The 14,806-nt window shown below is 39.5% G+C and overlaps 1 protein-coding gene across 2 annotated transcripts in view; it reads left to right on the plus strand.

Annotated features, from left to right (window-relative positions):
* Positions 1–13,765, plus strand: part of LOC129629034 (interferon-induced very large GTPase 1-like) — a 52,681-nt gene extending 38,916 nt beyond the window's left edge. For both annotated transcript variants that reach the window (XM_055548805.1, XM_055548806.1), the window contains one exon: positions 3,916–13,765. In XM_055548805.1, coding sequence (XP_055404780.1) covers positions 4,260–11,204 — 6,945 coding nt within the window. In that variant the 5' untranslated portion in view covers positions 3,916–4,259 and the 3' untranslated portion in view covers positions 11,205–13,765. The remainder of the gene's footprint in view (positions 1–3,915) is intronic.
* The last annotated feature ends 1,041 nt before the right edge of the window (positions 13,766–14,806 follow it).

The following is a 14,806-nucleotide window of genomic DNA, read 5'->3' on the forward strand; positions in this document are numbered from 1 at the left end:
TACTGACAATCCTACATGCAGGCCAGCAAGGGAGACATAGATATAAAAAACAGACTTTTGAACTCAGTAGAAGTTGAGGGTGGGACGGTTTGAGAGAATACCACTGAAACATGTACATTACCATATGTAAAATAGATGACCAGTGCAAGTTTGATGCATGAAGCAGAGCATCCAGAGTAGGTGCTCTGGGACAACCGAGGATAGGGTGGGGAGAAAGGTGGGAAGGGGGGTTCAGAATTGTGGGGGACACTTATATACCTGTGGCTGATTCATGTTGATGTATGGCAAACCATCACAATATTGTAAAGTAATTATTCTCCAATTAAAATACACTGATGTTTAAAAATCTGCTTTTCTCTAAATGCTTTGCTTTTCCTATTGTATTTTCTGCAGGTTCACTATGATATGTCTGATTGTGAATTTCTTTTGTCTTCCGAGGTATATGCCATGGTATCTTAAGTGTTGTCTTTCATTAGTAATGGAAGTTGCAAGTTCACTTGCTTCAAATTTATTTACCTCTTCCATCAGATATTATTTCACTGTCTATTAAATTCCTTGAGACTTCAAAGAATTTGTCTTAAAATTTTATCTAGATATTTTGGATAACTCAGTTGGAAAAGTTGTTCTTTTTTAATTAATTTATGTTTTGGCTGTGCTGGGTCCTTATTGCTGTGCACAGGCTTTCTCTAGTTGAGAAAGTAGTGGGGGCTACTTTAGTTGCAGTGCTCATATGCACACTGCATATATCCCATCCATATCCTGTCTTCACTTCCTTTGCATATATACCCAGGGCTTCTCATTGTGGTGGCTTCTATTATTGTGGAGCACAGCCTCCAGGGCACACGGGTTTTAGTAGTTGCAGCACATGGGCTCAGTAGTTGTGCCTTGTGGGCTCTAAGCACAGGCGCAGGTGTTGTGGTGCACAGGCTTAGTTGCTCTGTGGCATGTGGGATCTTCCTGGACCAGGGATCGAACCAGTGTTCCCTGTATTGCTAAGCAGATTCCTAACTACTGTCCACCAGAGAAGCCCAGAAAAGCTGTTTTTTGAATTACTGAGTCTGCCATTAAATTTAGATTCAAATTTTAGTGACACTGGGGAAGATGGAAAGCACAAAATCAAAATGACTGTAAGATGAGATGGCAATTAGAATGATCCAGTAAAGAAAAAATGAAGGAAAAATCTAAGGGAGAGCTGGTAGGGGATTAAAAAGAATTGAGATTTAGGAGAGATTGAAAAGGATACTTTGAAAGGACATGAAACTACATTCACATTAGGAGGAAGGATGCATAGGATTATAATAGTGACATTCAGTAGGACAGGAAATACAAGAAGAGAGGAAACCTGAATTATGTGTGAAGTTGAAATGCGTGAAATCTCATCTCATATAATATGTCTCAAAGACAGTGGGGTTAAAAACATGACATTGAGAAAACACTAAATATAAGAGTATTTGATTCTACATACACACATTAAGATGGCATCAGTAGATAAAGAGAATTTGATTATACATATATAGTTTATAATATAAAATAGATGTATATAATATAATGATATTAACTAGTGTCAGAGGAATAGTGAGAAGTGGGTGACAAGTATAAACCAGCTAAGAAGTGCATTTTATTTATTGGGATAAATCAACATATAACCTTGCATAAGTCTAAGGTATACAAGGTGCTGATATGATACATTTTTATATTGCCATATGACCAAGATAGAGTTAGCTAACACCTCTATTACATCACAGTATCATTTCTTTATTGTGGTGAGAACAATTAAGATTAAGTCTCTTGGCAACTTTGAGGTTTATAATACAGTGTACTGTTTATAATCACTATGTGTGCTATATGCTCTGCTTAGTCGCTCAGTCATGTCCAACTCCTTGTGACCCCATGAACTGGAGCCCGCCAGGCTCCTGTGCTTTGAGGATTCTCCAGGAAAAAATACTGGAGTGGGTTGCCATGCCCTCTTCCAGGGGATCTTCCCAACCTAGGGATCAAACCCAGGTCTCCTGCATTGCAGGCAGATTCTTCACCATCTGAGCCATTAGGGAAGCCTAGATGTCTAGGTCTTATTCATCTACTGATGGCACATTTGTACCTTTAAACAGTATCTCCCTAATTCCTACACCTTCCAACCCCTGGTAACCACCATACTACTCTGGTTTTACAAGTTTGGCTTTTTTAGATTTCACATCTAAGTGATATTATACAGAATTTCTCTTCCTTGGTCTGACTTATCTCACTTAGCATAATGCACTCAAGGTCCATCCATGTTGTCATGCACAAATGGCAGGACTTCCCTCTTTCTTGTGACTGTATAATATTCCACTGTGTGTCTCTGTCTGTGCACACATGTGTGCATACTGTATCACATACACTTCATCCATTAAGCCATGGGCTGACACTTAGTCTGTTTCCATATCTTGGCTATTGTGAATAATGATCCAGTAAACATGGGGGTACATATATCTCTTCAGTATCCTGTCTTCATTTCCTTTACATATATACCCAGGAGTGGAATTGCTGGGTAATATTGTGATCCTATTTTCCATTTTTGAGGAAACTCTACAATCCTTTCCATAGTGGTTAAACCAACTTAAATTCTCAGCAACAGTACACAAGGGTTCCCTTTTTTCTAAGCCCTCTCTAGCATTTATTATTTGTAGAATATATGATGATGGCCATTATGATTGGCTTGAGGTGATACCTCATTATCATTTTGATTTGCATTTCCCTAACAATTAACTGCTTTTGAACTGTGGTGTTGGAGAAGACTCTTGAAAGTCCCTTGGACTACAAGGAGATCCAACCAGTCCATCCTAAAAGAGATCAGTCCTGGGTGTTCATTGGAAGGACTGATGCTAAAGCTGAAACTCCAATACTTTGGCCACCTCATGCGAAGAGTTGACTCATTGAAAAAGACCCTGATGCTGGGAGGGATTGGGGGCAGGAGGAGAAGGGGGCGACAGAGGATGAGATGGTTGGATGGCCATCATCGACTCGATGGACATGAGTTTGAGTGAACCCTGGGAGCTGGTGATGGACAGGGAGGCCTGGCATGCTGCGATTCATGGGGTCACAAAGAGTTGGACATGACTGAGCGACTGAACTGAACTGAACTGAACAATTAACAATGTTGAGTGACTTTTCATGTGCCTGTTGGTCATCTGTATGTCTTCTTTGGAGAAACATCTATTTATTCTTTGCCTATTTTTTCCTAATATTCCTTTGATGTAGCTATCCAATTTTCCCACCACCACTTATTGGAATTGTCTTTTTTCCCATTGTTTTCTCACCTCTTTTGTCATAGATTATTGACCATAGTGTGTAGGTTTATTTCTGGGCTCTCTACTCTTTTCCATTGATCTATGTGTTTGCTTTTATGCCAATATCATGCTTTTTTGATTAATGTAGCTTTAGAGTACAGTCTGAACAGGGAACGTGATACATCCACCTATTTTTTTTTTCTCCAGTCAGCTTTGGCAATTGAGTCTTTTGTGGTTCCAAAAAAATTTTTTAGAATCATTTTGTCCTACTTTTGTGAAAGTGTCCTGGGTATTTTGATAGTCATTGCATTAAATCTATAGATTACTTTGGATAATATGGCCATTTTTAACAACATTAATCCTTCTAATCAAGGAACACAGGATATCTTTTCATTCCTTTTTATCATCTTCAAATTCCTTCATCAGTGTTTACACTTTTGAGAATATAGGTCTTGCACCTTCTTGGTTAAGTTTATTCCATGGTATTTCATTCTTTTTAGTCTGATCATACATGGGATTGTTCCCTGAATTTTTTTTTTCTGATAGTTCATTATTAGTGTATACAAAAGCAACAGATTTATGCAAACTAATCACAGAATTCTGCATATTAACATGCCACAGGCTAACTGAGTGTCTTTTCTTCCAACAGCCATGGACACAGCAGAGTCTATGCCCAATGAACCCCTGCTCAGAGGCAAAAATAGGCAAGATATCCAAGAGATGCTCAGAGAAGTAGGATTGGCAGTTGAGTACTAGTTGTCAAAGCTGCAGGAACACCTGGGTGTGACTTCTGCCCATGCCTCACAACACCTAGAAGAAAAATACCTCCAGAAACTGAAATGCCAGGTGCAACATCCCTGGGAGAAAAGGGCCCTGGAGAAACTGCTTAACCTGTCACACTCAAATACTCTTTCAGAGCTACATGAGTCTTGGGTGGGATCATTAAAGAAAAGGAAGATGGCAGCAGAATAGGCACTGCAGGAACAAAGAGAAATGCTGTCAGAACGGAGGCAACAACAGGAAGAGGCAGTGGGGATAAAGGAAGCAGAGCTGAGGCAAACAATGGAGATCCCCAAAGAGTTCAAGCCATCTCCTGAAAAGCCCCCAGGAGAAGTCATGGAAGATATGCAGAGACAACTCAACCTTATGGAAGGGGCAATTTCTTACAGGAAAATTCTTTCAGATAGAGAACTGGTGAGACATGCTTCTGGAGGACTAGCCCTACAGGGAATTTACAAAACCAGTGACCAAAGGTGTCTTATGGAGAAGAAAGAAGAGCTACTCTGTGTCCCCAAGGAGTTTGTACTCCGTGGCCCTAATCAGTGTACACAGATGGAAATGAAGGAATTTGCATCTTCTCAAGAAGAATCCATGTTCACTCAGACTGTAGAGAAGCTGGGCTTCAGTGTAACAGCCTTAGCAAAGGGTGGAGGCTGGGGAATTAGCCTGGAAGCTGGTATGGATCAGAGCATGCATTCAGAATCCAAGAAAATACAACAGTCACATTCTAAACACTCTTATTTCTGCTCAACCAAGTTCATCTATATCCCACTGGCCTCCTGCATCTTTTCCATTGACCAGCTCCAACTTTCCAATGCTGCTCTCCAGGATTTAAAATACATTGAAGACCTTTTGGGTCAGTCAGAAGACCCAGACAAACTACTCTTGCTGAGGCATAGGACTGAAGCCTTCTTCCAGAGGTTTGGGTCTCATGCTGATCAGGGCCCTCTGCACCTCGGGGGAATCTACTGGTGGAAAGCCATTTCAGAGGGTTTCCAAAAAGAGCAGCTGGCAGAAGTGAAGCAGCAAGCAGCAGAGGCCCTGGATAGTTACATAAGGGGCAGTTACAGTGGCTTTGGAGTGAACATTGGTGCAGGTCTGGATATGTCAGACTCTCATTCGAAAAAAGCCTCTCAGAGATCAACCTTCCAAAATCTCCAAACCAAAGTCAAATTATCTGTGGCCCAGACAGGTGGCCCACCAGAAGCAGATGGCTTTTCTGACTGGAAAGCTGGTCTAGTTGCCAATAATCAAACCTGGTATGTCATTGACCGTGGACTTCAGCTGGTACCTGTTTGGGACATTGTCCTCTATGGCCACAGAGACGATTTTAAGGATCCTCTTAAAGTAGCTAACTGCCTGAAAGACAACTATACTGTTCTGAATGAACTCACTGCCCAGATCCAGGAGGGAGAAGAATTCTTGAGTATTGAGAAGGAGGCTAGAATTTTCCTAGAGGATGTGAAATCCTGGAAAGTTTTTGATCCTGAAGAACAGCTTAAAAGGCTGATAAATTTCATGCAAAGATTGAGTCAAAAAACTGAAAGTTATACCATTTGGACTAATATATGCCTCAAAGACTGGGGTCTGCAGAATTTTCTGGTAAACACAGTAAACTTTTGCAAAAACATTTCCATTTATGAAACTAAATTTATTAAATCTCAGTTGAGTAGTCTTTTGGATCCTCACATTTATACAGTAAGAAACTTTCCTCAGGCTCAATCCATTATGCAGTGGATATTTCAGTCAGAACCAAAGAAAGACAATGTCCATATCACCCAATTTTCTGAATTAATTGAAATATTTAAAAAAGCACAGAATGACCTTAGGGAAGTAAACGCCAACTCTGAATGCACAGAGTTGGTGGAGGAAGCTCAAAGAAAGCTGACTTATGAGGTCAGCTTGTCTCTTGGGTGCTTCTTGAAATACCTCCGAGAAACAGGGAAGCCAGACACACACGTCTTGCTACTTTTGATGGCATCTGGTGCAGGATATCATGTGGTTGACAATATATTTCAGCATCTCCTGGGGCATGATGAGTTACACTTCCTATTGGACAAAATGCAAACTGTGCAAAATAAATACCAAGAGCTCAAAAATATTTGCTACTACAGGGCTCAGGCATTCCTGGTGCTCACAGGTCTCACAGCAACAGCGGGCATCAAAGCTCTTTCTCCAGAGGAGAAAACACAACACTTGGCATTGATCAAACATCACATGGGACAATCTTTGACTAAAGAAGTTGTATATGTCCTCACCAACCGTGGAGATCATGATTGGGAAAACCTAGAAAAAGACTTGAGACTGCTCATTGATGGGAATTATGAGGCTGCTGTCTCTTCATTGCAAGTGGAGGAGGTGATAAAAGAATTGCAAAGTGTCTTCCATAAAAAGAAAGAGCGCCATGAACCACATGATAATGAAAACAAAAAGGAGGAAGTCATAGAAAACGGAGCCTTCCAAGACTTACTCCAGCGTCTAGGCCTAGAACATTACTACCCAAGAAAAATGAGCAGAGCTAACTTCCAACTAATCCACAAGACTTCTGTGTACAACACTCAGCCCTGCTCTGAAAGAGAACTTCCCTTCTACTTCCTACAGAAGTTATTGATGCTGGATTACGGGCTGAGATACCTGATCACCAAACATGAAGAATACACAGAGAACCAAGTCTATTCAAGCACCTCAAACCAAGAAAAGGAGGCTTTTGATCCATATGAAGATCTACCTGAAGAAAGTGCTCATCCTACTAAGCCTTCAGCAGCCACCAATGTCAGACCCTATGTTCACCCTATGGATATTCAGATGGCAATTCTTCACTGTGCAGATGATTTTACCAGACAATATATTTTGCACAAACTTTCCATGTGTCAGTTTGCCCTCCCCCTTCTCATACCTAATCCTTGCAATGCTCAAATTGAATTCTCTCTCTGGTCTCTCAGACAAATTCGAAGGAGCTGGCAGCAAGTAGGGAAATCAATAAATGAGGAGAAGGACAATTACAAGAATCACCAGATGTGTTATGTTTCTCTCCCTATTGTGTCCTTTATTAGAGTTGGAACTGGCTTCTCTGCTTCCAAATCGCAGATCATGAACTGTCTTCTCAGTGAACGCAAACATGATGTCTTTTTTCACCGACATTGCAAAGGCAGCAGCAGAGACTGTCTCTTGATGGGAGGCGTGGTGGAAGTCTCCTGGTTCTGTCCTGGAGGGGAAGAGCAGGACAGATTTGACAACTGCTTGACCTTTACCAATCTTCATGGAGATGCAAAGGAACATGAGAAGCAACTCACCTTTTTGAAGGAAGTTTCTTCCATAATTGTGATCCTGATGTCAATTTCTGATCACAATAAAGGAAACCGAAAAATAGTCAGTGACATGTGTCAGTCATCAAAACCTTTAATCTTTTTGCTTGATGATAAAGGAAAAGTCACAGTCGATAATTCTGGCCCAAGAGTGAGAATTGGGATCAGGAACAGAAATGAGGCAGAATTAATAGGGGAGCTCACAACTACAATCAAACGTTTGCTGAAGCTCTCTAACACTGCACTCAGCTTGGAGAACTGTGCCCAAGTTGCTCGCAAGCAAGGAATGCTTATTGATGAAGACCAGAAAGATTGCAAGGAAGCCAAAGAAAAGGCAGAGGGCCTAATGACCCTACTGAGAGAAATGGAAATACCTCAGGTCAAGGAAAACTTACTACCTCTTCAGGGAAAACTGTGGCAACTTTGGTGTAAAAAGGACAAAGAACTCTATCATCTGAGAGAAAAGGGGAATTGCAGCATTGAACAACACAAAAGTGAGACTGAGACAGAAAAACAAATGATAAGACATGAACAGTTCAGAAAAGCCTTTCCTCTCAATGCTTTAATGCGTTCTGTCCTTGAAATTCTCCAAAATCATTCAGAAACTCACACCAAACTCTACTTCCTCCAATGGCTGAATGTAGCTTTGGACAAACTGACTGCAGGACACTTGGAAAATCTAAATGAGAAGAAAAAGGTATTGGTTCAAAAAGAAAAGCAAGAGGGCCCAAAGTGTAGCTCTCTGAAAGACTGGCAAAATGAGATAGAAGCTATTTCCAGACAGATTAATGACTGTTCCTTGGGAATTGAGCACATTCTCAGAGAAGCTGGCCAGATCTATGAAGCTCTGGAAGAAGCTTCACCCGCGAAAGATACCCTATTTCTCTCCCTTCCCCACATTGCTGCAGATCTGATGATATCTGGTGTTCCCATTGAGCTGATGGATGGGGATGTTTCATATGTGCCCCTGAGGTGGGTGGCAGCTGTTTTTGACAAGCTCTCTGAGAACCTTGGAAACAAGCGGCTCTTTGTTCTCTCTGTCCTCGGCCTGCAGAGCTCAGGGAAGTCCACCCTGCTGAATGCCCTTTTTGGGCTGCAGTTCACTGTCAGTGCTGGGAGGTGTACCCGGGGGGCCTACATGCAGCTTCTGAAAGTGGAGGAGACATTCACAGCTGAACTTGGCTTTGACTTTGTGCTTGTTGTGGACACAGAGGGACTCCGAGCCCCAGAACTCAGCAACAAGTCCCAGAATCATGACAATGAGTTGGCAACCTTTGTCATCGGACTTGCAAACTTGACTCTGATCAATATTTTTGGGGAAAATCCATCTGAAATGCAAGGTATTCTACAAATAGTTGTCCAAGCTTTTCTGAGGATGAAACAAGTAAAAATCTCTCCCAGTTGCCTCTTTGTCCATCAGAACGTGGGGGAAGTTACAGCTAAAGATGATACTATGGATGGAAGAAGGCGGCTAGAGCAGAGATTGGACAAGATGGCAGCAACAGCAGCTGAAGAAGAGCAGTGCTCCGATGTAACCTGCTTTAGTGATGTCATTAAGTTTGATGCCAATACCCACGTCTACTACTTTGCTCACCTCTGGGATGGCAATCCCCCAATGGCCCCACCCAATCCTCGCTACAGCCACAATGTTCAGGAACTAAAAAGCAGAATTCTTGTGACTGCCCAACAGGAATCTAGGGGAAGCATCATGAAGTTATCAGATGTAAAATTCCGAGTTCAAGATTTGTGGAGAGCCCTACTGAATGAGAACTTTATTTTTAGCTTCAAGAACACTCAAGAAGTCACGGCCATGAGCAAACTGGAAACCATGTATAACTCCTGGACATGGGAGCTGAGGAGTCATGTGCAGAGATTACAGGACCAGCTGATCATCCAGATTCAGAATGGAAAAATCCAGACACTTGAAACATATACCCTGGAGGCTCAAGTTACAGAGATATATGAAGCCATCAAGCAAGAACTTGAAAAATATGTTAATGAAGACCCAGATAGTGAAGTGCTGGTTCAGTGGAAAGGAAATTTTGAAAATAAACTCATAACACTTAAAGAGGCACTAATTTTAGATGTCCAAAGAAAAGCCAAAGAACTTATTAGTTTTAAAGAAAATCAAGAAAAATTGGATAACAAAAAGTCAGGTTATGAAAAGGAATTATTGGAAAACAGCCAGAATTTGGCTTTACTGCTAAATGGCACCGAATTGAGTGAGGAAGAGCTCCATGAGAAATTCAACTCAGTTTGGAAAAAATGGGTCTATGATGTGTCCTCAAGTCTCCCTCTAGCCACAGAGCCTAAAATTGAAGTGGATTCTGAAAGCATCCTTTTGGAATATTTCAAAAAGGAAAAAGACATAGCAAGCATACTGATGAACTATTCTGGAGAAAAGTTTGAAATCAACTATGACAAACATGTTAAGATGAAAAGTATATCTTGGGGACTCTTTGCAATGACAATAGAGCCCCAAGATAAACACTCCATAAATATGACTACTGACTGCATTATTTCAAAAGTTAATGAAACTCTTAACAAAATATCTCAGCAAAGGCATGATTACAATCCAACTTATTTCCATGAAATCCTGAGAATAATACATGAGGAGGTGAAGTCTGCACCCACTCAGAAAAGATACACATTTACAAAAAAATATGAAATAGACTTATCATTGTGTTTATTCCAAAGAGCATCAGTGACATTTAAGGAGATGCACAAGGCATTCAAGAGGGCAAATGATCCTGTACACTATCTGCAAAGCAAGAAAGATGATTTCTTCATGAGCTTTAAGATCTCTTGTCAAGGAGCATCTTCAATTAAAACATTTGTTGATTTTCTTTGGAAGAAACTCACACCTGCTGTCTCCAGCACCATAAGGAAAAACATGGCCCTCAAAATTGCTGGGGACATTCGATCCACCTGCCGGGCATTCAATGAAAACAGAGCTAACCTGGAGAAACACATTCTCATCTCTCTGGCAGAAGAGGAAAATTTTGATAACTACTGGCAGTACCTTCATAATCCAGAATCATTTTTGAAGAATTACATTGAAAACCATGTTAGAAGATATTTTTCTGACACAGGAAGTGAGAAAATAAAGACTTTTCTACAAATGAGTTTAGATGACATCAAGAGCGCCATCCTCTCAGCTATACATGCATCTACAGCAATAGCTAAAGATAAAAGCAGCACAGTGTCTGGGTGGTTAGATTTGTTCTGTGATCGCCTGGGGAGTATCTTGATCTTTCCACGAAAAGACTTGATAAACATTGAACACCAGGAGATAAAAGATACCGAGTTTATCAAAGAGGCCATGAGTAAAGCTTTGGATCCTGAAATGAAGAAGGTAGAACAGAACTGTTTGTCTAAACTTGTAAAAGAAATGGTTCCTGAAATCCAGAAAATGCTCTCTGAACATCTCTGTGGCTGCTGGAAACAGTGTCCCTTCTGTAAAGCAATTTGTACGAACACAATCCCTACCCATGACGGAGACCACAGTGTTCCTTTCCACCGTCCAAAGGCTGTCAGTGGATGGGGGTGGTATCAAACAGACCATTTTGACATTGATTACTGTACTAGTTCAGTAGCAAGTGATTGTAATTTTATTTTGAGTGATGGCAGGAGAATCCCATATAAGACCTATCGAGAAGCAGGAGGGGAATATGCCACATGGAGCATCACCCCAGACACATCAATGCAGCCATACTGGAAATGGTTTGTCTGTCACTTCAAATCAAAGCTAGAAGAAAAATATCACAGAAGATTTATCAATAGAGGTGAAATTCCTGATGCCTGGAAGAAAATCACAAAGCAGGATGTGCTCGATGACTTGAAAAAACATTAATACTCAATGACCAGAGAAAGGTTCCAATATCTAAACAAAGAAGGCACATTACCAGAACAAGCTTAAAATACCACCGACTCAGAATGAAAACCTTCCTTATATCAATTTTTTTCAAATGAAACATCTAAAACTAAATCAATCATAGCAAGAGTTGAAGATTTCTTGAGTAAGAAAATTATTTCTCTTTGCCTCAATTCCTTCTTCTTTAAAAACAGCTGATATATATGAGTACATGATAAAATCGAATAAAGTGCATTTAATATACCAACTGCATATTTTATATTATTATTCTGAATGTTTTTATTTTTAAATATATAATGTTATATAAAGCTTCAAGAAAGTCATTTTCATGGAGGGAAATTAAAACCATTGCAGATGGCTACAAAATCTACAGAATAACTATACAAATGTTTTTATCAATATACAGTTATTGACTGGAAGTTACAAATTCTTTTCATTTCTAAGTGCATTTTTTTCACTCTATGAAATTGTGAGGAAGAGTTATTAATGCTTCAATGCAAAAACATTCATAGGAAATTCAAGATTTCCAATTCTCAAATATAATGCCATTTAGAGCTATTCTATTATAGGAATTAAAAAAAAAAAAAACAGAAATTTGGCCAGGATAGAGCCTGCATCTATTCAAGAAACAATATTAAACAAATATGAAAAATAGAACTTAAATAACTTTTTCTAATTTAACCATTTTCTCTTCTTCCTGGGCACTTTGGCACTTGCCTATGCATTTTTTTTTGTATGTTATCATTTTTAGTCTTTTCTAATTGACCATCCATTATTTTTCATTGTCTGAAATTTATACTTAGCTTCAAGACTTTGCTTGGGACATATCTTTTTTGTTGTTGTTCCCTTTAATGCAGGTACCTTTCCAAGAATATAGACATTTTACAAGGTGCTGTAATATATCATAATTGACAAGGTCTTAATTCACAAAACTCAACACATTATGTTAATTCATTTTGTACTTAAACTTTCATTTCAAATAATAAAATAATGCCATTTGTGCAACATTGGATACAACTATAGATTACCCTTCTAAGTGAAGTAAGTCAGAAAGAGAAAGACAAATATAATATAACATACATGTGCAATCTAAAATATGACACAAACAAACCTATCTACCAAACAGAAACAGACTCATAGGCACAGAGATTAGACTTGTGGTTGCCTGGGGGAAGAGGGCAGAAGGAGAGGGATGGACTGAGAATTTGAGGTTGATATATGCAAACTATTGCTTTTAGAATGGATGAACAGCAAGGTCCTCCTGTATAGTACAGGGAACTGTATACTGTCTCCTGGGATAAACCATAATGGAAAAGAATATTTTACAAAGAATGTCTGTATGTGTAAAACTGCTTCACTTTGCTGTACAACAGAGATTGGCACAACATTGTAAATCAACTATACCTCAATAGAAAAAAGCAAAATAAACTCTCTTTTTCTAAGATATGAATTATGTAATCTTCTCTAATGTATTTTACTGCTTTTTAATGCAGCCTAAAAACTAGTATAATAGCAGTAACAGAAAAAAAAAGTCAAGTTACAGTTAGTGGTGTATATTAGCATCTTTAGCTCATCATAAAGTTATTGAATGACCAAATCACCTTTGAAAGGCAGTTGGTATTGAGAAATATCATGGGTTTCTGGCTTCTTATCCAGCTATTGGAACCCATCTTATATGCAGAAGCAAGTAGTTTCTGTAAAGGCTTATTGATGTCTTGAAGATGAAAGTACTTAGTATTTATGTCATCAGTTCAGTTCAGTTCAGTCACTCAGTCTTAAATAACTTTTTCTAATTTAACCATTTTCTCTTCTTCCTGGGCACTTTGGCACTTGCCTGTGCATACCTGTGGTGTATTCATTTTGATATTTGGCAAAACTAATACAATTATGTAAAGTTTAAAAATAAAATAAAATTAAAAAAAAAAGATAAAGAAAAAAATCACAGAAGTTTAGATATTCAAAGCCTAGAGCTCTGTACAAGTCTGAGAAGGACCCATTTTTGGAACAAGATTTATGACCAGGGAAAAAGGGCCATTTTAATCAAGGCTGTGAACCAGGTCAGGGCTTCCCTCGTAGCTCAATCAGTAAAGAGTCTGCGTGCAATGCAGGAGACCCGGGTTCAAGTCCAGGGTTGGGAAGATTTCCTGGAGAAGGAAATAGCAACCCACTCCAGTATTCTTGCCTGGAGAATCCCATGGGCAGAGTGGCCTGGTTAACTACAGTCCATGGGGTCACAAGAGTCGGACATGTCTTAGTCACTAAACCTAGTGATAATTCAATAAGAAATGTTTCTATGTATTAAAATGTAAGAAAATGCTTATCTCCAACCAAGCACCTTGTGACTTTTCACATTACCTGAGCCATACAGTCATGATCAGAAATAAAAAAGAACATTTTGAAGCCAATCAGGGACCTGAGAGGGGAGGAAATCTCCATTTGGCAAACCTATACCTTCTGAAACAATGACTTATGCTAGGTTCTCAAAGCTAATGATCTGAAGGAATCCTGATGCAAAGAAAAAAGTTACTCATGTCTGACACAGGGCCATTCATTGGCTTCCCTTTAAGAGTACACTCTCTACCCCTCCACAGCCTGTATGAAAACATACAGTACAAAGAAGAACAATCAAAGGACTTGGATCTTCAGAGTGGGGGGATAGGAGTGCTCACTCTGCTATCTCTGTGCCCCAAGCATACTCTTCAGTTTCAGGTCAAATGACCATGTCTCCAGAAGAAATCATGAAACAGAAAAACTATATAGAAAGCAGATGTTCTTGAATAGATGGATTTTCCTTTTGTTCTTTAAAAATAGTCTCACTGAGAGTTGGAGGAGCCTCCGAATAGGATAAAGTTGAAATAGTGATAAAAACAGAACCCATGCACAATATAGTACCTGTCTCTGACATCTGCATCCTTGATAACTGTGTAATGTTAACATTTGTTCAATGATTTTCATATTTGTTCAATAAGTCCATTAAAACTTTTAACTAACAAGCATTATAATTAATTTTGATTTTCAGGCAAAATTCTTGTGTATAAACAAATAATTTTTTAAAAAATTTCTCAGTCATTTAAGTAGAGTGATTACTAAATGCAATTCTGAGATGGTCTCAAGAGTTCCCTACAAAATGGCTAGACATAAGTTGGGAATGAGGGTAGATGGAAACATACGAATGCAGTTTTCTATGATAGTAGTGGAGAGTAAAGTGCCATCAAGGTGGGGTCAGGATCAAAGTGTCAATGGGTTGAGGTCAGTGAGGGAGATCTTAGGAACACTGGAGTAGGGTGATAGAGTTCATAGGAATGAATCATATAGTCATCAAAGTGGGAGATGCTGGGCCCAGTTTAGGTCACAGGGATTAGAGATGGCCAGCATTGTAAAGTCACTGGAGGTAAGGTTCACATGATCAGTAGAAAGAGTCTCTCAGAGTCACTGAAAATGTGGACCACGGAAACAAAGGAATCAGGGGTCACCATATCAATAGACATAGGGAATTTCCAGAGTGATTTAAGCAAGACAGGACAAATCCTGCAGGAATGGGGCTAGGAGAGTGATGGATTCTAGCACAAGACAAAGAACAC

The sequence above is a fragment of the Bubalus kerabau genome, chromosome 15 (assembly GCF_029407905.1).
Source record: "Bubalus kerabau isolate K-KA32 ecotype Philippines breed swamp buffalo chromosome 15, PCC_UOA_SB_1v2, whole genome shotgun sequence".
NCBI lineage: Eukaryota > Metazoa > Chordata > Mammalia > Artiodactyla > Bovidae > Bubalus > Bubalus kerabau.